This window comes from Vulpes lagopus, chromosome 2 (genome assembly GCF_018345385.1).
Source record: "Vulpes lagopus strain Blue_001 chromosome 2, ASM1834538v1, whole genome shotgun sequence".
NCBI classification, from domain to species: domain Eukaryota; kingdom Metazoa; phylum Chordata; class Mammalia; order Carnivora; family Canidae; genus Vulpes; species Vulpes lagopus.
Window position 1 is genome coordinate 40,672,395 of NC_054825.1, and position 25,159 is coordinate 40,697,553.

Consider the following 25,159-nt stretch of genomic DNA (forward strand, 5'->3'; position numbering starts at 1 on the left):
TCAGAAGTCCAGAAAAGCCAGCTGCCCAGAGTGTGAGTGCATTGTCCAAGATGCGGTGGCTCACTGAGCACTGGAAATGTGGCCACCCTGGGAACTGGGAAGTTCCCTGAGCATAAGAATGGATGTGGGATTTCTAAGACATAGCGAAAAGAAAAGAAGGCCCGAAAATGCCATTAACAATGATTTTTATTGACCACATGTTGAAATGGTAATATTTTGGATATATTCAGTTAAATAAATAAAACATTATGAAAATAACCTGTTTCTTCTCATTTTTGTAAAATATGGCTACTAAACCATTTAAAATTATGTGATATGTCTCGCATTATATTTCCTTTGGGCAGTGTTGGGTTGGAGGGTTGGTTTTAATCAATTAAAATCAAATGATGGGAAAGATGACTAAGCAAAGTCAGTTTCATTTTTAGCCAAGCAATTAAACAGGGGCACCTTCCGAAGCCATCCCCTCCTTTCTCTCCACCTCAAAGGTGAAGCCTCATTGTCTCTTGCCCGGGAGACACTCCATCAGAGAACTCCCTGTCTCCAGCCCTCTCTGCCTCAGCTCCCAGAGATGTTCCTGAAATTCTCCTCCGATCCAGACACGTCCCTGTGCACCTGCTGGAGTTCTGTGCCAAGACCCTTTCTAAACTGACCTGGCATCTTTGAAGCCTCCACACTCTGGCCCACTCCTGTCTCTGAGACCATTTCCCCAGACTCACCTGGATGTTTGCGGTCACCACTTCTTTCCCCAGACTGTCCTTTCTGCCTTTGAACTTTATCCTCTTCCTTTCTACCTGGGCCACCCACTCTGAGCCTTGAAGCCCCCCCTTGAATGGGGCCTTCTGGGCAGGGTTTCCTGACTATAACCCAGACAGACCCAACCCCACCTGCCTGGTGTCACCATTGTCCCTGATGCATGTATCAGCCAGTTTTGGATGAGATTATGGTTTGGTGTAAGTGTGACAGTCTCTACAGGGAAATTTTAGGGAGCAGATACCTGCCTGGTCACACTGGTACCTCCCAGGGGGAAGAATGACTGCTGCACAGAGTTATCAATCCAATAACCAACCAATCTCAAAGAACTGAGGAGGCCCCGAGGCTGAGCCTGGGGGCAGGGGGTATTTGGGGGCCATTAGTCCTCATATAATATATGAGGACATGTTGCAGAGTAAATCACAACAGAAGTAGGGGTGGAGGTCAGCGTCTCCCTCCGTTACCTAAGAGGGCCCTTACCCTCATTAAGCAAACACCTCTGCCTCTAAGTCCCACCAAGGCATCTAAAAAAGCCTTAAAAGGAGAGAGTTTAAAGCAATAGGTAATCTCCACAAAGATATGACAGAATCACTGACAGTTGCCAAGTGTTTGTTTCTTCACAAAGAGTCAGGGAAAGACCTGTGCAGCATTTGTCAGAGCACAGTGCCAGCCGTGCCGGCCCCTAGAGACATAAGATGACCCACCAGAAGCCTCGTGGTGGAACTTGAAGCCTTCCAGCTGAGGGTACATGACACTGTCAAACACCTTCAGCTCTGACCTGCCACAGGTCGTCAGCCACATCAGCAGCTCGAGGAGCTCCTCCAGGTGGGGGTCCACTTCACTCTGCGTCAGCCCATCATACCTGTGGGGACAGACCAGGTCAGCCCCATGGACTTCTTGGATGGGGCAGCCATGTTTGCCTGTGCCGCTCCTCCCAGGGATGCAGAGGCAAAGCCAGGCCCCCAAAGGTCTCCACCAATTCAGCACCAAAAGACAAGGGGAATGCCCTGGATAAAGGTCACTCTGCAAATGTCAGCCTTAGGTATAAGGACATGCAATCAGAATAGGGAGAAACCTGTGAACACCTATAGCATTTTGCTCATGGGAAGGCTGCTTTCTATGTCTGAACCCACTCCCAAAAGACATATACACCAACAGAGCAGAGGCAGCCCCAAAATGAGAGGTTTAATATTTCAAATGGGCAAACAAAACATCTAGGGAGGTAATCAAGCTTTATGAGACTTCCTTATGCTTATGTCAAGGTTGAGTATTATTTTCATTGTTAGCTGCTTATGTGTAGGTGGACTACCTTTCTCTTATTATGGAGGATGGTCTCTCTCTCTCTCTTTTTTTTTTTAAAGATTATTTATTTATTTATTCATGAGAGACACAGAGAGGGAAAGAGAGACAGAGACACAGGCAGAGGGAGAAGCAGGCTCCATGCAGGGAGCCTGATGCGGGACTTGATCCCTGGTCTCCAGGACCACACCCTGGTCTGAAGGCAGCGCCTAAACCGCTGTGCCACCGGGGCTGCCCGGTCTCTCTCTCTCAAGTATCATCCTAGCTCTGCCTTGTCAAGAGCAAAAGTGCTTGCAGCATGACTTCAGGTAAGGCAGAAAAAAAAAAAAAAAAAAAAAGCTGTGCTGAGATGAGTCCTTCCTGGGCACTCCCTGAAACAGGCTCATTTTCCCATCCTGGCTTCCACAAGATGTCTGGAGAAAACAAACCACCCATTTAACAAAGGAATGTTTAGGAACTGCTATGATGCAGACCTCTGTGGGAGCAGTAGCCAGTTGGCCATGATCCACAACAATGAAAAACCTAGTCACCCCACAGGAACGTTCATTCTTAGTGTCCCCTTGGAGGAAGACCCTCAAGATATTGTCATCTAATCACATCCTTTTGGGGCTTCAGCCCCCTCATCCAACTGACTCCTTTAGACTGGAAACCTGACTCTGCATTGACATCTGTGAAGCACAGTAGAAAGCCATACCCATGGATAAGAATGGCTTTTTATAATCACAGAGCAGAGAGCAAGGGAGTGCATGTGACCCTGCCCTTAAGCAGCTTCCCAAGAGCAATACAGAAGTTAGAACAATCAAGAAATGTCTTTGACTTCCATCTCTTCTCTTATCTAGTCCCTGGACCCGACCTGAAAATTATTTGGCAAGTCACAGTGGAGGAGATTAGTCCTGACCCAGGTCAATGGTATCTTCATTTGGGTTTCTCATAGTCAAGGATTTGAGAGAGAGAAGGTAGTTTATTTGGGAGTTGAACCAGAAACTACTGCGAGGGAAAGAACCTGATTATTATTATCAGGTAGGCGCCTTGTGGGCAGCTGGAGTGCAATGTTCCTGGGGACTCTGGAAGGCAGGGTAGAGGTATCCCACTCAAAGGGCAACTTTGCTGGGTATTTATCAGTCAACTCCTGCCAGTCTATGTTTGAGATCTGCTTCTGGGGGTTATCGACTCCTCAGCACTTCCAGCCCCCAACTGTATAGACAGAGCTCATTACAACAGTCCCAGAGAGCCCTCCAACACAGAGATGTGGGTTCTGATAGGTGGCTGGCAAGCCAGTGAGCATGCATGCAGTATACGCCACCAGATGAACTTGGTAATTCCTAAAGGAAGTGGCTCCCAACCTCTGATGCACCTTGAATTATTTTTGCAATAAAAGTCTCTCTGGCCATCCTCTATGGAAATTTGTGTTTCAGAAGACATCCAAAGAAGCCTCAATATCTTTCTCCAGAGCTCCCCCCCCCCCCCCCCGCAGATGATACTGAGGACCCCAGATGCTACTTTGGCAGTTTCTCCTCCACCAAGGGCAACCACTTACCTAAGTAACACTTTGAGGATCAGAGGGTAGCCCTCCCCATTTTCAAACTCTAGGAACAGAGCCGAGGAGACAGGGTAGGAGTCCTTCACAAAGCCCAAGATGAGGTTCACTGCCTCGCTCACCTCGGGAGTGGGGAGGCTCTCTGCAAGCTTGGAGAGGTTCTGAACGGAGAGCTTGATACAATCCATGACTGCAGGAGGAAAACAACCCTGTTGAGTTTGGACACTGTAGCTTTTCTGTCACGGTCATCCCCTCCCCGCCCTCCTTTAAACTGTGTATATCAAGATGTAAAATAAGAATTCATTTGAAATACTTTTCTGCTGGGTTTTGAATCAAGAAGACTTCTCCATAGGAAGTGCCCTCCAAAGAGCCACATTCCTCAGGCTCAGATGGAGAGTAGGTGAAACAGGAAGAGGAAGGAAGTGTCTTAGCCAGGTGCTCCTAATTCCCAGCATGCACAGGGGCACGAGGAGCAGGTCCATCACGTAGTGAGCTACACGATGCCCGAGGTGAGCACCAAGAAAAACCTTCTCAAAAGAGCAACACTGGTCATGCACAGAGATAAGCCTGATAAAACGTTCAGGGAAGGACATGTGAGCATATAGGAAGGTGAGAGACCAGAAGATGGTGTGTTTCTACCACTAAAGTGCCCAGGGATTTGGCACCCAGAAGTGTGGGCCACAAGGGAGGAGGGGAAGGCAGGGCCAGCTCATATGTGGGCTTTCACCATGAAACTTGGTTACCCAGAGCTGTGAGTAGCCAAGGGAAGATCTGAGTCAGAAGAGAGGTGTCACTGGATTTGCATTTTGATGGATCACTGTTTTTAGGGAGAAGTCTCTCCTAAGTGCCAGAAAAGCCATGCCAGTGGATCAGGAAAAGTGCGACAAAGTAGCACATGCTCTATTCCTCAGCTTCAAGGCTTCAGATGCCCTCCAAAGTCTGCATGCCGGGCAGGTCAGTCCCAAGAGCTGCAGGCTTGGTGAGTAACCCCCAGGCCAGCCATTTCTTCCAAACCTTCTCTTCAGCCTATATGCCCATCAGAAACTACCCATTCCAAACCTAAGGGAGTCCTGGGCTCAAGTGCTCCAGGTGGCAGTCTCCCCACCAAGGTATGAATTTTCATTTCTGGTTATTATTTTGGAAGCTAAGAATAAGGACACAGTGAGAGACCCCTGCCACCAATGCACGCAGCTTTTTCTCAGGGGTCCCTGACTCCAGCCTCTAGGGGTTACCTGGGCTGCTGAATATCTCAGGCCCAGCTTAGCTCTGAGCCATTACCCCTGGGCCCCGGCCTCACCAGGAGCCTTGAGTCCCTAAACTGGGGCTGACATTTGGTCCTGGGCTCAATTACAATAGGGCAATGGGCTTGTTGAACTCTCTCAGCTACCACCAGTTGACACCCCCTGTTATAGGAGGCCCCAGAAAGAAGACAGGTCACAGGGCAAGGGTTCACTATCCCAATTTTACATGTAAAAGAACTGAGGCACACAGGCACTTAAGCACCCAACCAAGGTCACTCAGCTATGACAACAGGAGGACAGAGTTGGAGTTCATAGCCCGGCTGTCTGGTTCCAGAATCTATGGCCTTAACCCCTACGTAGTCTGCCTAGAGCAGAGCCAAAAGCACTGGATCCATTATCTCCAGGTTTAGAATGTGATTCTCCTGCTTGTGAGCTGGGGAGCTGGCAAGTTCCTCTGCCCTCAGACTCTGTTTTCCCCATTACAAAATGGCATTAATATCCATCTCAAAGAGATAGGTGAGATAATATACAAACAGGCCCAGCGCGGGGGTCTGTGTGGTAGCATGTGTGCAGTAAATGAGTTCCCCTTTCCATTCCTCCTCCAGTGGAGCACCAATATAAATAATAAACGCACTGTTGTGAAGGAACCCAAGAAAAGGGTCATCTACTGGGCATAGATGGGCATCCACAAAGACGCTATTTTTTCATCTTTTTTTGGTTCCAGGGTCTCATTCTAGAAAGTGGGCCCACATCCCAGTCCTGGTCTCCTGGGGTCATACCCTGCAGATACTGGATGATGCCAAGGTTCTGGGCTTTGGAGATTGCCCTCAACACACAGAAGGTGGGCTCCTTCCAAAAGCAGCAGCTGTGTTCCCGAAGACAGGTAGTGGCAATCACTAGAGATTGGAGTTCATTTCCTGATAGAAGTCTCTCCAGACCCTGAGACTCATTGCAAATGTTCAGCAACATCTGGAAAAAAAAAAAAAGAAAGAAAGAAAAGAAAAAAAGATGCCTAGTTAGGAAGCCTCCTTCCTGTAGCAGATTTCTTTCCTACTTTTCCAGAGCTTTGAGGTATATGTCTCAGTACAAAGGATGGGTTGTATGGGTCACCCTCTGCCCCCAGAACAGCATAATCAGCAGTGCCACCTAGAAAAGGGTGACAGGACTTGGGCTAAAGTCTGCACTCCTACTCTTCTGTAAGCAGTCGTTACCCTTCCCAATTCAGAATAACAAAGAAGAGTTTGACTTAGAGATGTGTCCTTTTACACAGAAGCACAGAAAAAATGCCATCAAAAGTTAAAGTATTGAATTAAAGGACCCAATGCTATTTAAAGAGAGATGTGTTCTGGGCGCGTGGGTGGCTCAGTTGGTTATGTATCTGTCTTCAGCTCAGGTCATGATCTCGAGGTCCTAGGATCAAACCAGCACTGGGCTCTGTGCTCAACAGGGAGTCTGCTTCTCCCTCTCCCTCTGTCCCTCCCCTCACTCGTGCACTCTCTATCTCTCTTTCTCTCTCTCAAATAAGTAAATAAAATCTTAAAAAAAAAAAAAAAAAGACATGTGTTCTCAGATCCCTGGTTGGCACTCAAACTCTACTTCTCATAAGATCATGAGCCTTATCCTATAACCTCCTCTCTGGGCCCCATGCCTCCTCCCAACCAGTCTCCCTGTGGCTGCCAGAGAAACTTCTGATACCATCCCACCACTTGGAGTAAATCCTGGCTCACAGAGTTCTGGGCAGACTAGCCCCACCTCTTCTCTCTGTCCTGTGATTTTGTGCGGCCCTCCCTTTGGCACTTGGTGGTCTAACTGGATCTCCTAATCCGGCAAATATGAAGAGCTCCTTCCATCTGAATCCATTAGCCCCTTCTGAGTACAGTGTCAGAGTCGAAGCTGGACAGCCACAGAGCTGGGCTCCAAACCCCATCTGCTTGCTGGCCTGTCCCACAGGTGGATATTGACCCTTGGCTTAGACACCATTTCTGCTTCTCCTCCCCTCCCCCCTCACACCTCCACCACAACTTGCAGCTCTGGTTCAATGCCATTTCTTCTGGACTGCCTTCCTTTATGCTCGACTAGAAATCAGGTCCCTTGTCCTATTTTTGCAGCACCTTTCACTTCCCCTCCAGAGCACTTTAAAAATTGGGACACTGCTCTTTAATTATGTGATTTTTTCCCCCATTTGGCTTCCCCATCTTCCTGTCACTTTGAGAGATAGAGAGTACTATGCTTGCTGCTAGAACCATCGGTCTGGCACCACATAGAAGGATCTCCATATATTTTTGCAGAATGAAATAAGGAAAACCCTGAGGAACGCAGCCATGGCCTATTACTGCAGCTCACATTCTACCCATTCGTGAATAGAACTGTGAAAGCAGCGCTGCACTTGTTCTCTGCAGTACACACAAAAGTCACATGGAAAAAATTGGCCAAAGTGCCCAGGACTGCATCCCGGCCACCACTTAGAATATGATTTATAAATGATGATTAAGTTTCCAACAAATGCAGCTTAAGGGATAACCTACCATACGTGACCTTGTGAGATAACCTCTGATAATGATGATTCTGGCTGGAGAATGAATCTAGAATGGTTGCTAGGGGATCCCTGGGTGGCTCAGCGGTTTAACGCCTGCCTTCGGCCCAGAGCGTGATCCTGGAGTCCCGGGATCGAGTCCCACATCAGGTTCCCTGCATGGAGCCTGCTTCTCCCTCTGCCTCTGTCTCTGCCTCTGTGTGTGTGTGTCTCTCATGAATAAATAAATAAAATCTTTAAAAATAAATAAATAAAATAAAATGGGTGCTAATGTGAATGCTCATGTGCAGTGCACAAATGCATTTGGAAATTCGTAAAAGCTCTTAAGCACCTGCTCAGTAAGACAGTGCCCGCAGGCCCTGGCTGCAGAAAGATGAGTTGGGCACAAGACCCTCCCTACCCTCCCCTGACCAAGGTCTCCTCCAGAGAGACAGGAGAAATTTTCTGGAGAATGCAGCATCCAGGAAACTGAGAAAACAGAACTGGTCAGTAAGGGCACAGAGAAAGAGGAGAGAAGTTATGCTAAAAGTGGCTGCTGGTATTCAGAGGATAGGAAAGATGGGAAAGGACACCAAGAAATTGCATTTGATGTTTAGTAGCCTGAGATAGTTTCTGAAAGGCGGAGCCATCACAAAGTGGTCTTGGGAGCTAGGGTCCCAATCCCAACCTCCTGAACTTCAGTGACACTGGACCCACTTTTACTCATCATGTTGTAGTTGATGTGGAATTACAACTGTGAAATTGTAATGCTACACATGTTCTGGAATGGAAGAAAGGGCTTGGGGAGGTGACAGAGATGAGGCTGTGGCACAGATGGGTACAGGGAAGCACTTGGAAAATGCTGGCTACCCTTATACAAGTACAGTTAGCGGGCTTGTCCTCAGAGGAGGCAGAGGCCAGAGACAGGAGGCTGCACATGCTGAGGAGGGCAGGCAGGGCTCGGAAACACAGCATGGAGGGAGAAGAGCTGCCAGGGCCAAGTGGAGGAAGAAGAGGAGCAGCACACTTTTCTGGGGGAGAAGGAGGGGAATATTGATACAGGGAGACAATGAGATGGAGAGAGAAGAAAATGCATCCTCCAAATGCACAGGATTGCTGGCTTCTGCAGAACATAGGAACAGATGGGGAGCTGGCCCTCCAGGAGGACAGAGTTGCTTCTGGGCCATGACTGAGGAAGATAAATACATCTCCAAGAAGCACAGCAAGGTCTGGGCCAGGGATGTAGAGCCCTCTTCTCACTCACCTGCACAAACATCCTCTGAATTTGAACATCACTCTCAAAGAGCTCATCCTTTTCCAGGGGAAAGACAAAGAAGAGATAAAGGCACTGCAGGAGCAGCGCTGGGAGCCCAGACTCAGCAACTTGGCCCAGCGTCTCCTGCAAGGCAAGAACAGGTGTGACCCATGGCCGCAGAGTCAGCAGAGCATCCCTCCAACCCCAACCACCAGGAACGTGGCTGAATCCCATCCTCTCTCTGGGGAGCACATTCTCAAGTAAGAGTGGAGACGTCATAGGACTCATTTAGGGTGGCTGTGAAGATTAAACTTATCTAGAGTGTACACTCTGTGCTCAATAAACACTTCATCTTTTATAGGCCAGATAATACGGTGGAAGGAAAGAAGGGAGGGAGGGAGAGAGGCACAGGTGCAGAGCAGAAAAAGGGCTTTCCTAAGTGATCACACTACTGATTTGGGTAGGTTGCCTCCCGTTTAGGGAACTGGGCACTCAGGAGGGCATGGCTCACAACACGTGCAAACATCTAATTAAGGACCCGATCAAGGTCCTTCCCATCCCCTGTTCAGACCTGAGACTTCACGAAGACCACAACAGTCCTATAGATGAGGACTGATAACCAGGGAGGCCAGACAGAGGGGAGAAGACCAGAAGTGGGCACAGAGGGGTCCAGCCTGAGTGTGGAACTTCCTGGAGCCCTTCTTCTGCATGCTCTGCCTACAGCTTCCCGGCATGGCAGCAGCAGCAGCCTCTGTGTGTGTGTGCCCATGTGCACATGTGAGCACGTATGGCATTAATCTAAAGTACACTGTCCACCTAGCTCCCCAGCCAGTTGACTAATGTGACAGATATGGCGGCAAAACAAGAAAAAGAGAAAGGAAAAATGTACAGTCTGGCCTAGAACCAGAATATAAGGCAGGGGTGGGGGGAAGGAAAGGCCCTGCACTGTGCTTCAGGCTGCTGTGCTGCTGTTTGTCCAGGTGATCCTCTTTGCAGTTAACAACTGCATCCCAAGCTGCTCTCATACCTACACACACTTCCGATGCCCGATGCCCGGCTGACGGCAGGATCCACCTTTAGCCTCACCCCCCACTTGGTTCCCTGCTCTTCTCACTGCTGAGCACCAGACTGGCAGGCAGTGGGCACTCTCATCAGACAAATGAGTCTCTGGGCCTGCCTTGCCCAGGCCCTCTGGCCATTTCTGCTGATAGTCACAGCTGTCAGGGACTGCTTTTGCCTAAGAGGACACCAGCCATCAGCAATCCACTCGCAGGGAAGCACCAGGACCCCAGCTTCATTGTGGAGGATGTGTCTACAACCAGGATGCGGAGCCAGCGGGAATGGAAGAAAGAGAAGCTGGCCTCCCTGAGGCAGTGTCTCTGGGCAGGCATGGGTCAGGTGCCTAAGGCGGGCTCTTTCAGCCTGAGTTCAGCAGGAAGCAGTACAGAGCAGTGGCTCAGAGCACAGGCTCTGGGGTCAGACAGGCAGCAGGTACACAAAGTGGTGACTAATGGGGCTCCACTATCTGACTCAGAGGGCTCGGGGGTTTTCATTGATTCACATGGGACACACCAGCCTTGCCCCGACACAGGAAACTGTCTGTACACATCAGCCATTGTTAATGCCTGCACTAACCCTAGAATTGAGGCATTAGCCCCAATTCTAAAATTAGCTACACGACTGAGGCACAGAGAAGCGACAATTTGCCCAAGTTTACACACAGCTTGTCAACTAAAAACGCAGGATTTGAAAATGAATTTCAGATGCTCAAGTCCAGGGGATCCCTGGGTGGCGCATGGGGATCCCTGGGTGGTGCAGCGGTTTAGCGCCTGCCTTTGGCCCAGGGCACGATCCTGGAGACCTGGGATCGAATCCCACGTCGGGCTCCTGGTGCATGGAGCCTGCTTCTCCCTCTGCCTGTGTCTCTGCCTCTGTGTGTGTGTGTGTGTGTGTGTGTGTGTGTGTGTGTGAGACTATCATAAATAAAAAAAATAAAAAAAATAGTTGCTCAAGTCCATATTCTATGTCAGAAGGGAGACAGAGCAGGAGAAATGATAAATAGGTATCATGAGGAAAAAGACACTCTTGCAGTGGCCACTGCCCTTTGCTGGGACTTCCTGCTGCACATGGATATGGAGCTCCCAGGCTGGGGTCCATGGGGCCTACAACTTACCGAGTTTGTCCCCGTGAGCACAAATACTGACTTCAGGAGCAGGTAGCCATCCTGATCCACATTCCCCTTCCACCGCAGCAACTGCCAAGCCGCCTCCCTGGCTTGCTCTGGCGACAGCACATGAAGGGAAGAAAGTGTCACCAGCAGGGTGGTACAATGACCTGCCTACCCACCTTCCCTCCACTTGGCCCCCTTCCCCATGACATGTGCCTCAGCATCTTGAGGGCACTTATGTCTCCTTTCCTCTCTACAATGCAGTCTGAATCCATACCAAACACTTCACACTCTGCCAGATTAATGTCCTTGGAGGATAGTCTTTATCATGTCACCATCTCTGTTCAACCACCATCAATGGCTCTCTGTTACCCAATAATAACAAGCTCTCAGCTATTGGACTTCTCACAATCTAGAGTCTTCACCCCACTTCCTATATCCTCCAGCCTCTTATATTTCAGAGGTTCCTGCCATCTACACCATGCTCAAGATATTCCTTCCCCCTAGCACTCCCTCCCATGCCTCAGCCCCACAGTTACCGTGAAACTGCCCAACCTCCAGGTCCAGCTCTATGAGCAGAAGAATGCAAATCATGAGACCCCAAAGCAGAAAACATGTTTGGCTTTGGCTTCTGTATCTTTTCTGGATCAAGCTATTCAGTGGACACTCGGGTGTACCTCCTCCAAGAGCCGTTGGTCCAGTGTGTATGCGTGTGTGTGTGCTAAGCCCATGTGTGTGTCCCTCCCAGGAGCAGCAGAATTCTGCAAGTCCCTCTTTCCTCCTCTGCCAACCTTTCCCTTCATTTCTAACAGCTTCAGTGGTGGAAGCGAGCCTGTGGTGCTCTCTGGAAGGCATCACTGTTGCTCCACTAGAAAGCAGAGGGGCTTTCACTGGAGTCCCGGGAGGAGCATGCAGGGCTGTTTCCTCTCCATAAACTGTTCTCTTACCTGCAGGCTTTCCCACAAGTGCCTTCTGTATCTCTTGGGCCAGCTGGTTAGAAGTGTCTTGTGCCAGCCTTTGGAGACTGGGAAAGCTGATGATCCCCACGGAGTTTTCCCAGGCCTGAAGTGCAATAAACAGGATACCATCAAAGATGTCAAAGCTACAAAGCAAGGCATGAGAATTGCCTTGCCATTCTCTCTGCCAGCCCAAATGTATGGGCCACCTCACTGTCCAGGTGTGTCCCAAAGGCCAACGAAACACCTACCCTAATAGCAGTATCCCTATCCTAGTGCCTGTGAATTGTTCAACTTCTGCTGAGCTCCAAACCCACATTCAACTGGGCCCTGAACATCTGCCCAAAAGCTCACACTCCTGAAATGTCAAATACACATACTCCAATCCTTTGCCTTCTTCCCAAATCTGTGGTAGCCTGTGGTAGCCTGCCTCTGAAAATGGCTCTTTCAAGCACCCAGTTGCCCTAGTGGAAATCCCAAGGACATTTCTCTAGGTCCCACTCTCCATCACCTTCCTTACCGCATCAACTGCTACATCTCACTGATTCTCTGCTATATGCTTCATGCTTCTCAAACCTTGCATAGGTATCTTAGTTTTAGTCATACAATTATTTCCTTTGATAAATTCTAAAGGGTGGGATTGCAAGTTACAAGGGCATGCTTCTTATTTATTTATTTTTTTAGTACTTTGGTGCATAGTACTAACTCATTCCCCAGAAAAAGTTTACCTGAATAGCCTCAGCAAGGGCTCCTTGGGAGAGAACTACTTTTTCTATACCCATTGAGCACTGTCATGCTTTTTCACCTTAAATGAGGAAACTTATACAGAAGACAAAAGATCTCATCTCAATTGCAGTCTTTTGGTTACTAAAATACATGAACATTTTTCATGCTTCTTGAATTGCCTGTTTTTACCTTTACCCTATTTCTATTAGGGTTTTCACTATTTTCTTATTTATTTTAAAAAGCTCTTTTACATATTAAAAAAAAGTTAATATTTGGTCCATAACACTATTTTGATTTTTCAAATCTGTCATCTTCTCTTTTAATTTAGTATTATTTGGTTTCACTGTACAGAAATCTGAAATTCACACGAAATGAAACTTCTCAATCTATTCCTTTGTTTTCTAGCTTTAATTCCAGGCGCAGGAAATTCTTTTGAGTCCAAGTAGTTGCTGTCACTTTTAATCTACTTCTCTTTTTTTTTAATTCTTTAAAATTCTCTCTTCTCTGTTCTTTGTCTAATTCTATCCTATCCGTCATCTTTTTGCCTTGGACTTTTTCTTTTATTGTTTAGGATGCTATTTCATAATAGTCACTAATTTTAAAATTCCACATGGTATGCTCGGCCCTTTTCAGAATCCACCCCCCTTCCAGTCTGCTTGTCATTAGAATCTTCCCCTTTGTTCTTCTGTGTGGTCATGGGCAGAGATTACCTAGCCCCAGGATGAGGAGAGCTCTCTCCAGACCAAGCGTCAGAGTGGAGTGACTATTCTTGACACAGGACTTGAGTTCCTGGCAACTCCCCGTTTTCAGTCTCTAACCTTCCCAGAAAGGTAAGCTTCTGATCACATTCCTAGCAATTAGTGGCCTCAACAAAATGTACTTTTGCTGGACTGCCATCCACTGCTCCTAATCACCAGCCATATTAAATATATTCTTGCCCAAAGACAAGACTGATTTTTTTTAAAGCTGAGGTCTTCAGCTAGAAAAGGTGAGAAATTCATCAAAATTCCAGAGGGAAATGTGTTTCCTTGCTGTAGACACCATATTCATTAAAGAGTACAATTCTTTTAGAAATTTTCTCTGCAGGGATCCCTGGGTGGCTCAGCGGTTTAGCACCTGCCTTCAGCCCAGGGCCTGATCCTGGAGACCCGGGATCGAGTCCCACATTAGGCTCCTTGCATGGAGACTGCTTCTCCCTCTGCCTGTGTCTCTGCCTCTCTCTCTGTGTGTGTCTCTCATGAATAAATAAAATCTTAAAAAGAAAAAAAAAGAAGAAGTATTGGGACAGGCATGAAGAATTTTAAAAAAAGAAAAAAAAGAAATTTTCTCTGCATTAAAAGATGCTACATACAACAGAAACAAGCCACAGATTGGGAAAAAATATTTGCAATACAAATGACTATAATCAGGAAAATGCAAATTAAACCCACAATGAGATAGTCATACTTATCAGGTTGGTAAAAATGTAAAGCCTGACAATACCAAATGTGGGAAAAGGACCAGGAAACCCTCGTGATGGAGTATGACTTGCAAAAATCCCTTCAAAGGGTGTTTAACCCAATCCACTAAAGTTATAGGGGGACACCCTATGACCCAGCAATTTCCTTCTAAGCCTATTCCCTAGGGGAATGTTGGCACATGTGCACAAGGAGACACGAACAAGAAATATTATGCATCTTATCTGTGATCATGTAACATTGGAAAAACTGAATGTTCATCAATAGTACAACGAATGAATTATAATTTGTGGCATATTTATGTAAAGATACTATATAGAACTAAAAAAAGAAATAAAGCTACATGTATCAATATGGATAAACCAAGAAATAGAATGTTGAGTGCAAAAAGCAAGTTGCAAAAGTATACTGCAGTCTGGTCTAGAAAAAGCTACATATGTCACAATAATATCACTTAGATTATTAAAATGTATTGATATTATTGTGTAACTTGGAAGTATATTGGATATATGTATTTGGATATGCATAATACACATTGTATCCGTGTAATATATTCAACTATATATATAGCTCAACTATATATATGTGTATATATGTATATGTACATATGTACATACATATATATGTATAGGAGGACATATATATACACAAATATATATATATTTGTACAGGAGGACAGCAAAAGGGGAATGAGCGCTACCTTGCATGCAGAGGTGGCTTCAGTTTATTTGAAATGTTTTATCTCTTTATATGGGTGGTGAGTACATGGATATCTATGTTGTTTTGAACAAAACTTTGTACCTGAAATACTTTTTTTATTATCTGCCCTATAAATGGCCAGAGTTGCCACTTTCCTTTGTAAATAAAAAAGCAGTTCATCAGAACTTTGCTTAAACTACAGACATCTAGGGGCACCTGGGTGACTCAGTCAGTTGGGTGTCTGCCTTCAGCTCAGGTCATGATCCTGGGGTCCCAGGATCGAGCTCCGCTCTCCCTGCTCTATGGAGAGCCTGCCTCTGCCCTAAACCCTACTCACTTGAGCTCTCTCTCACTCTCTCTCTCAAATAAATAAAATATTACAAAAAAAAAAAAACTATAGACATGCTAGGTCAATGTTAAATGCTCTTGCACATAGTAGACCTTCTACAAATATTCGATAAGTGAACACAGATTATGAAATCTACAACACGGAGATTGAAGGCCAAATGTATTGCATGCTGGATTTGTGCCAATTGCTGGACCGACCAAGCATTTACATGCATTGTTTCCATTGATCCTTACAACAACCCTTTGAGACCAGTATTGTTACGACTATTCTCACATTCTAGAAACTAAGCCTGAGGCAGGAGAATAAACCTGGAGAAACTGGTAAGCAACAGAGTGAAGAGCTGAGCTACCTCACTCACACCCAAGTAGCACGTGCTCATCTAAGAAATTTACTGCTGCCACCTGGAAACAAGCTATCACCTGGAATCTTGAATCCCTGGAAAGGAAAGATCAGTCATTTTAGCTGGGAATTTCTGATAAGATTATTTCCTCCCCAGGACCAAGAACTCTGTTATGATGTTTTCCTAACAAATTCCTGTGCCTCCTCCCTGCACTGGCAAACCCCTCAAAGACCAATTTGCAGGCAGTTGACTCAGAAGCATCTAGATCGTCTTAAAGCAGTGGGACTCCTACAGGCCCTCTACAATAAAGTAAATTGGGCCACTGTGTGCTGAACAGTAATTGTACACTCAGCCAGATTCTCCCAAGGCTCACACTCCTTCCTGGGACCGCAATGGGCACTTCTGGAGGCCACGTTAACTCTTTCAGGCCACTGGGGTACTGTTTGATGCACAGAGGCAATCATTTACTGAATGGGACCATAGAGACCCCCAAAGAGTTAAGGCAGCTTCCAAAAGGACCTAATTTTTTCCCAAACTGGGGCTTGCATGCTGGGAGAATATTGCTCAATATTTTTTTAAAATTTTATTTACTCACATTATCTAAGCAGCACCATCGTGCCTGGTGGCTTGTCTCTCACATGAAAGCAAAAGAAAACGATGCTGTGGCCTCCAAAGGAAAATGAAGTATAGCAAAAACTCTTGAGGGTATGGGAGGAAACCCCAGTGTTTGAATAACAGAACCCTGCTGGTTTTCAAGGATGGCTGCAATGTTAACTATTTCTTCATTACCACAGAGTTTGGTGGTTTGATCTTTAAGTGAGCTCAAAACATTTCAGAGACTTTATGTGAATTCTCCCTGCTAGAGTGGCACAGCTGACCCTCTCTGTTGTAAATTTTTTTTAAAAAAAAGTGATGTATCAAAAGTTTGCTAACACAACAAAAATGTTGTTTATCTGAGATAGGAATAAACCAGGTTGCAGGCCCCACCCTGAGGTTGGGTAGGTCAGGGATAAGCACAGAAGGGTATTTACCTTCACTGTCCCTTCTGAGCACTACGATTGGAAACAGTGATTGCTCATCCATATTCTTGTATTTAATGTTACTTCTTTCTCTCTCATGAGTCCACATGTGGTTTATATGAGAATGACCAGCCACACACAGCCAGTGGCATAAACTGTGCACCACAGGCCGGGCTGTTAGTGTAAGAATACCCGTACTTACCTGTGTACCTGCACATATGCATGCACACACGTGCACAATCACACTCACTGCCAAGTACAATCAAGTTAGTGTTAATTCCAATCCCTTTGCACTAGGAAATGAATTACTCTTCCCCATGTTACCCACTGTTCTGGCAGCAGATTACTCTATAACAAACCACCCCAAAACTGAGTGGCTTATTTTTCTCATAGATCTGCAATCTGAGCAGGGCTCAGCAGGGACAGTGTGTCTCTGCTTCACTCAGCTGGGCCAGCTAACAGGGCTAGGGATCGACTTGCAAGGTGGCACGTCCACATGGCTGGCAAGGTGGTGCTGCCTGTCAGCAGTGAGGTCAGGGCCCTCGGTTCTTTTACACATAGGCTTTTAATCAGGGCTGCTTAGGCTTCCTCGCGGCATGGCAGGAAGTGGCAAGTGACAAGAAGAAAAAGCTGCCAGTTTCTGGAACCCTGGACCTGCAAACATCACTTCTGCCCTATTCTACTCATAAGTCATCACAAATCCATTCAGATCCCAGGGGAGCAGACATGATGCCATGTCTTGAAGAGAGCAGTGTGGGCATCTCAGCATCTTGCATCTACACATCCACAGAGGTCCTCCCACCCCATACCCAAGGTTGTCTGTCCCAGACAGTGAGGAATTTTACACTCACTGCCTATCTCACTGCCTGTTTTTTCCTTGAAGTACATATTCTGAGAACAATCTTCAACAACTATATCTATAACTCTAGCTTTCCCTGTGCCCATTATTATCAAATATTTCTGTGCAATGTAAGGACCTAGAGTAGTGCCTTGTCCCCCAGAGCAAACTCAATCAAAGGCCAGCAGGACCTCCCCATGCTTGCTGGGGGAAGGCCTTCTTCTCTTGGTATGACAGCCTATGATAAGAAGGATTCTAGAAGGACCAAAACCCAAGGTTCATGAAAGTCAACTGATCCTAAAAAAACTTTCTGCACACTAAGAAATCATTAGTTCTGTGCTGCTTCCTGTGTGAGGTAATAAAACCAATAAAACCTTGTTCTTGTCTACAACATCATGAAGCTATCCAAATATCACATGTAGAGGGCATTATTTTTGTACCCAAGGGGAACATTGGTACCAACCAGGCAAAGCCATCTGTCCAGTGGGTCATAGGATAGGGAAATAAACCAAAGGTGCTCTGTTCTATGAACCCCAGACCTACCCAAGTGAGGAAGCCCCATGACTGATGACACAGGCCTGGGCAGAATGTGCCAGTTAAGTTCTGCTCTTCACTGACTACTAGGTGACCCTGGCCAAGTTATGCAACATCTCTAAACCTCTCTTCCCTCATTTGCAAGACTGTGATAAAAGTGACACCCGTTTCATGGGATTACTATGAGGGCTTAGAAATGCTAAACAAAACACGTGATTTTGGTTGTTAGAGCTTGGTGAATTTATTAGCTATATTATCAGTGAAAGTGTCCACCTGCCCTGGCTAAGAACCCTACTTGACCTATGGACAAGATCAATGGAGCCTAGTGGGGATGGAGAGCCTGTAATTCTAGATGAGAACTTCTTTTCTGACTTATTCTTCCAGAGCAGTCCCTCACTGCGGTTCCAATGCCCTGAAATTCCATCAGGCTCTTCCTTACTACCAAGATAGTTACCAAAATTTTGCATGCATGGGTTCACTTTTTCACAGCCCTGCAGTTTTTCCTCAATTCAGGAGGCAATGGGGCTGGGATTTGCTACAGAACCAATCAAGCCTATCCCTACTTGCCTCGCAATTAATGTAGAGTTAGGAAAAACATTGTCCTCGGCTGTGAATTTGGAAAAGTCAAATATGAGAGAAATCCAAAGAGAATAAAAGGAAGTTCTCTGGGAAGAAGATGTTAAAGAAGCAGCTCTGAGGCAGTCTGCCACACAACACAGTATGTGTTGTCAAATCTCGGGACTCACTAGGTCGAGGCAGGTGGCAGCCACTTGAGGCAGGGCACTCACTGCTGTTAACCTACTCCTGAGCCCTGATTATACATAAGCTGCTCCTTCCAGACTGCCTCTGACTGACGCAGGGCCTGGGCCAGGAAGGCAAGATCCCACAACCCAGGGACACAGCCATTTCCAAACAGGAGAGGCAATTCAAAATCCCTTGTGTGCGTCGTCTTACAACAAAGAATATTCTAGACCATCTTAATATTCCTTGGGCCCAAAGTGAAAAGAGTCAAGTATAGAGAGTTGAGCTCCACCAAAGTAATCTAAGACTCCATTAAAGCACTCAATTGTCTCAGAGCCCAATGGGTGCACAGTTGCCATGACAACCAGTACATGACTAAAGCTTCAGCATAACTTTTTATTCTTTTAAGATTATTTATTTAGAGAAAGAGAGAGCACAAACAGGAGGGGCAGAGAGAGAGAGAGATTCTCAAGCAGATTCCATGCTGAGTATAGAACCTGATGCAGGGCTCAATGTCATGACGCTAAGATTATGACCTGAGTGGAAATCAAGTCAGATGCTTAATCAACTAAGCCACCCAGGCGCCCCTTTGGCATGACTTTTTAAATCCTCATATTTCCAAGGGGGCTCTTTATAGACAACCCTGAAGGACACTGTTTTGTGATTATAAAATTCAGAACAGAGTGGTTTCAAGCTTCAGTTCTTACACAAGGACCTGTATTCCAATGGATGTTCTCAGTCTTCATCTACACTTCAGATTTTGTCTGCACTATACTCAGAAAAAAAAAAAAAAGAAAAACCTCTGACCTTCCCATGTTCCTTTCCACTACCAACTCTTAGTTAAGAAGCCTGAAGGCTCTGACTCTGGTGGGGTTTTATTAGCTGGAACTTAACAGAAGCAATAGGTTTATAGACATGTAGAGCTGAATAAAAGAATATGGATTTTAAGCAATGATAAAAAGCCTATAATATTCTGCTTCTATAGGGCTCATCAGAGGTGAACTCTGGGGACTCAAACCATATCAGATTGTGTCAGCAGTTTGGGGACTTGTGGAAATGGGATCTCAAACCACACACATGCAGTTAGTATCTTGGAGGCTGGTGCAAAGGTAATGGGGACCATATCTGCTCTCCATGTGCTGTAAACTTTACAATCATCATCTTCTCTCACCCTCACAGACTCCCAGCAAAGTGTTATTGATTCCATTCTATAGATTAAGAAATAGAGGTTCAGCAATATTTAATAATTTTTTCAAGGATGCACAGCTAATTTGCAATGGAGCTGGGACTTTACACTGGCTCTGTTTGACCCAAAAGCCCATGTGTTCAACAATAGGGCCATTATGCCTCTCGTTACAAGAGCAGGGCTTGGGAAATATGGACCAATATTGAAGTTAAGTCATAGGAACTGCTGGCTACATGTGGAGTCACAAGCTCAAATGCCTTCAGGCCAGGTAACATAAATGAGTAGTGTGTGTTGGGTGAAAGATATTAGGGAATGGAGGTCCGGGGTAAACTGAGAAACAGAGACTATCTTCTGTCTAAAAGGGGTGCCCCTAACCATCTCTATCTAATTGTCAGTATTATAACTCCCAAAATTTTCAAGAGAAATCAGAAATCTTATTTTCCATGTGAAAATGTTTCATTTTGAAAAAAATGGCCACAAGGTCATGGTTAATACCTACAAGCCAAACAAAACACATTCTGAGTGCTATTTAGTATCCTCCACTCTGAACTAAACTCTCCATGATGGCAAAACCTCTATCTCTCTTCTTAACTCTCATAGCCCGAGGCCCCAGCACAGGGTATAAGAGCTTAATAAATATTTGTTCAATGAATTCTCAAATCAACAATCTAGAAAGGGATGAAGAAGGACCAAGCCCCAATTCTTGAATGAGAGTCCTTTCCACAAAACCAGGGCTGTGCAGATGGGTGGCAATGAGACAATAAAATGACCAGACCCACACGTGCAGGGGAAAGCAAATTTTGGTGAGGAACAGGAGGTTTCTCACATTTTTCCTTCCATAAGACAAAGTTGACCTGAGAACTGGGGGAGACTAAACTGCCCTCCAGAACACTAGGGTTGTCAAGGCAGGGAGGGCTAGGAATAAGAAACCTGAGCTGTCTCTCCTAACATAGTTCTTCTCTTTCAGTACATTCCCTATTTCCCAGTTATCCAATCTGTGAAATGGAATAGATGGCTATACAAGTATAAAAGATGGAAGAAAATAATGAATTAATGGACAATAAGTTACTTGGCAAATTTTTTTACAGAAGGACATGCCTTCATTATTCAATGCATCCTAGAAATATGATCCCAAAGTGATCCCGATTCCTCTTTGGAAATCCTTAAATATTTATGATTAATAAGTTAGGTGAAACAAATCAACAAGAGAGTTTCCCAATGAAAACTTGCCAAAGTCTCCATCTGTCCCAGTCTAGTTTCAAATGTGGAAAGTATCTCCTATTCTCTGTGCTTTGAATGTAGCTATAATGAGTTTTTTAAAATAATAACCCCAAACTAGAATATAAAAAATAGTGAAAGGGAATAAAGGGGAAAGGAGAAAAAATGAGTGGGAAATATCAGAAAGGGAGACAGAACATGAAAGACCCCTAACTCTGGGAAACGAACAAGGGGTAGTGGAAGGGGAGGTGGGTGGGGGGTTGGGGTGACTAGGTGATGGGCACTGAGGGGGGCACTTGACGGGATGAGCACTGGGTGTTATTCTATATGTTGGCAAATTGAACACCAATAAAAAAATACATTTATAAAATAAATAAATAAAATAAAATAAAATAATAACCCCAAACTAATAATCAAGCAAAAATGAAGTCCTCATAAAAAGATGTGTTTCCAACTCTGCAACTAAACTTTGATATATTCAGCTATAAAGCAAACCTCACCAGCAGGACCTTTGTTCTGAGACAACAAAGGGAATCTACTGTACCCAAACTGTCATCAGCTGCCACTGGCCAGAATGATAGCTCAGTGAACAGGCTGGGCTTCTCTTAATGCCTGTGGCCGGATTCTCCCAGGCCCCACTGTTGTTATTGTTTGAGGTTACCTGTCATCCCTGCAACCCAGGACACATATTCTTTCCCTAGCTCCAGAAGATCTGGTCTTTCTCTGGCTCCCACACTGGGATTGCGGTTGAACAATATAATTTTTTTAACTAAAGAGACAATATTACTCAAGAGCCAACTGTCCTTTCCAACTCTTCCTCATCCTGGAGATGAGGCTTGCTTGCCATCTTTATTAAATAGCACAATATTCCCCCCTAAGAAATCCACCAGAGACCACTTGTGATGATATTAAAACCACCGACTCCATGTCCAATCATCCCAGAAGTGTCCCCAGAGCACTGTATCATTTTTTTTTGTTTGTTTCAAAAATAAGAATACTGACCTTTAGGAAGAGTGGGAGAAGATTCAACAGGCTCTGCTGATGTTCAGCCGGGCTCCCATGAGCCAACTGTTGGTATTCCAGAAATTTCCTTTCTAGCATCTCCCAGAGAGCAGTGGGACCAGGAGATTGCTCTCCATGTGGGAAGTCAGGCTGAGCAACATCAGGCTGGCCTTCATTTTTGGAACCTGGATACTCAGCTCTATCTTCAGCCCTTGAAACGCCTTCCGCCTCCATGCCTCAGCAAAGCAGATCTGAATTTAGAACAAAAAGACAAAAATGTAAAGTCCTGTCACAGCACTTCCTGACGAACCCAGTTGTGGGACAAGGTACTATACTCACTCATTTCAGTTCCTATTGAAGATAGTTCCACTAAGAATCTGAAACTGAACTGACTAAAATAGAAAGACTTTTTTTTAAAAAAGAGATTCTGACTTAGATGTGACTTAGAGTGACAATCTAACATATGCTAGGCACTGTTTTGGGCTCTTTACACAGACACAGTGAGAAATGGGTATTTTTCTTTTCTTTCCATATAAGGAAGGAAACTGGGTAGGCCAAGGCATACAGGCAGCTAGGCACCAGCTAAAGTGTGAAACTTTAACACCAAAACTTGTTTTTTGTTGTTTTGTTTTGTTTTGTTTATTACCTGCTACTGTTCCTCCTTTAAAAGGCCAACTAAGGGATGCCTGGTGGGTGGCTCAGTGGTTGAGCGTCTGCCTTCAGCTCAGAGCATGATCCTGGGGTCCTGGGATCGAGTTCCGCATTGGGTTCCCTGCAAGGAGCCTGCTTCTCCCTCTGCCTGTGTCTCTGCCTCTCTCTCTCTGTGTCTCCCATGAATAAATAAATAAAATCTTTAAAAAATAAAAAATAAAAGGCTGACTAAGTAGAAGGGATATGTGCAAATGTCACCAATATTTGTACAGGGCAACTGTCACCAATATTTATACAAGCATGTAATTCTGTATCTTCAACGGTAACTTCCTTCCTTGGGCCACATGAGTCTAAAAGGATAAAGGTTCTTCACTCTCAGCATTATTTTGTTCACATTCCGTATTTTTAGGGAACTTTGTCCTCAAAAGGACTCTTTAAATCCCATGCTAACTTAAAGAGTTTATTTATTAGCATATACAGGTGTGATTTGTGCAAGGGGCAGATCTTGTGTCAGTAGGTATGAAGACAAGAACTTATGTGATAAAAATAGCCAAAGACCAATTTGCCAGATAGGTAACCTCAAGAAGATGCCTTTATTTGTGTCCTTGACTTTTCAATTGTCCTGGTCTTCAGTGGAGTCGCAACTAACTCACAGCACAACAAAGATTTGTTTGTTGCTTGTCAGGAGTACAGGAAACTCCACGTGCGGGCCAGAATACCCAGGCTTCCTGCAAGAAGCCCTCTCCAAACAGTGTCACGGTATAGGAGTCCATCCTAGAGTCCATCCAGTGACCAAAAACTACTAATCATGGGGTAGCAACAGTGGGATGGGCCCACAAAGATGTGTCTACCAGTGTTCTGCTCTGGGCTACAGCAGCAGAGGGAATATGTCAAACTTTATTTTTAGCCCAGTACACACCCCCTGCAGGCTAGAATGGAAGTGAACTAAGGGTCATGTGGCCAGAGCGACCATCCCTCTTTGAAACATTCTCACCCTTTACATACACAACTCCATGAGTCCCTCACACTTCTTTGAACATACGTGTTTATTACACTCAAACTTCATTTTCTTATTACAAAATCCATGTAAGTTCAGGGTCAAAATAGGAAAGAACAGAGTATTAGGTATCAAGTATCAAGTATTAAAACAAAAAAACCAAACAGCCTTGAAAATTCCCTGAGTAGACAGAGCCAGTTTAGCCATATAAGCAAAGCTTAATTTAACTTAATTTTGCAAAACTAACTTGACCTTAGTTGTTTCTTGCTTACACATCTGAAAATCAGAAGCAAAACTTAAATTGTTTTCCAAGATTGATATAAGGCAACTGCTGACCAACTGCCTGTGATTTAGGAAATTCTAACATTATAACCAATCACTGTGAAGAATAAAGTCACTGCTTTCTTACTCTGTAAGCTGCTTCATAACAATACACCCCAGAGTCTCATTCCATATTTTGGGTTGAGTGTTCCCACTTCACAAACTGTCTTTCTTAGTGTATGCACAATCAATTTTCACTAATTACTATTTCAGTGATACACATTGGTTTTACTTTGGCTATTTCTGAGCCTTTGACACTAGCTTGCCTAAACCCAGGAAAATGACTGCTGGTATTCCAGCTTTTATCTATGAATATGTTATTTAATAAAAAACATACTCCTTATATTGTTAAAGCAAACTTTTTATTTATACTTTTGTTTTTGATGGTTGGTTGGCTGGGGCTTGGTAGGAATTTTGTTTCCTTAATTGGGTTGATCCTCAGGGGTAGGCAGTGGGATGCCTCACATCCCAGCACAGTCTTCCCTGACCTAGACCAGGCTTCTGTCTGGCTTCATTGGTTTATTCAGTTATTCTTTGACCCTCCATTCCCCTCTCTCTTTCCCTTCTTCCCCACCCTGCCCATACCACCTGCTTAACAACATGGGGCATAGGTAACACGATTTCTGAATACAGGCATTTTGAGTTCCCCAAATGACCTTCTGCATCTTTTCCACAGCTCACTTTGTCAGCCTTAGGCTTTCAGATCTACCAGTGTGGCTCTGTGTTTGTCAGCTTCATTTCTTCTAACCTCTGCCCCATGTTAAACAGTGGACACATGGGCAGCTCGGGTGGCTCAGTGGTTTAGCGCTACCTTCAGCCCAGGGCCTAATCCTGGAGACCCAGGATCGAGTCCCATGTTGGGCTCCCTGCATGGAGCCTGCTTCTCCCTCTGCCTGTGTCTCTGCCTCTCTCTCTCTTATGAATAAATAAAAAATAAAAATCTTAAAAAAAAAAAGTGGACACATGCCTATTTGACTTGTTGACTTTGCAGTCACAGACAGATTGTGCATGACTTCCTGTACTGCACTCAGTTTTGTTCTGGACATTCCCATGCAGGTCCCTTCACGAGGCTGCACGTGACTGGCTCTGGGTATGGACTTGGGAGCAAGAGTGATGAGTCAAGGGTAATATGTAAACCTGCTTACTTAGACTGAGTACCACCAACTAAGATGTGTCCAGAAAGCTGGCACCAGATGACATTTTGCCCACAGGCTCTTCCACCAGCTCACCAATTACCCAACCCTCTAACGTCTGCCAATCTGATGTAAGTAAAGTGATCTTTCATTGTCATTTTAATTTGCATTTCTCTAATGAGACTGAGCATCACAGATGACTCTTAACTATTTGCTGTTCCTTTTCTGCGA

The 25,159-nt window shown here is 45.2% G+C and overlaps 1 protein-coding gene across 3 annotated transcripts in view; it reads right to left on the reverse strand.

Annotated features, from left to right (window-relative positions):
* WDFY4 (WDFY family member 4) overlaps positions 1 to 25,159 on the reverse strand; it is a 288,429-nt gene that overhangs the window by 248,875 nt on the left and 14,395 nt on the right. For all 3 annotated transcript variants that reach the window (XM_041743891.1, XM_041743892.1, XM_041743890.1), the window contains exons 2-8: positions 21,827 to 22,077; positions 11,709 to 11,823; positions 10,768 to 10,874; positions 8,604 to 8,738; positions 5,607 to 5,796; positions 3,587 to 3,776; positions 1,455 to 1,612 (exon numbers count right to left, since the gene is read on the reverse strand). In XM_041743891.1, coding sequence (XP_041599825.1) covers positions 1,455 to 1,612; positions 3,587 to 3,776; positions 5,607 to 5,796; positions 8,604 to 8,738; positions 10,768 to 10,874; positions 11,709 to 11,823; positions 21,827 to 22,060 — 1,129 coding nt within the window. In that variant the 5' untranslated portion in view covers positions 22,061 to 22,077. The remainder of the gene's footprint in view (positions 1 to 1,454; positions 1,613 to 3,586; positions 3,777 to 5,606; positions 5,797 to 8,603; positions 8,739 to 10,767; positions 10,875 to 11,708; positions 11,824 to 21,826; positions 22,078 to 25,159) is intronic.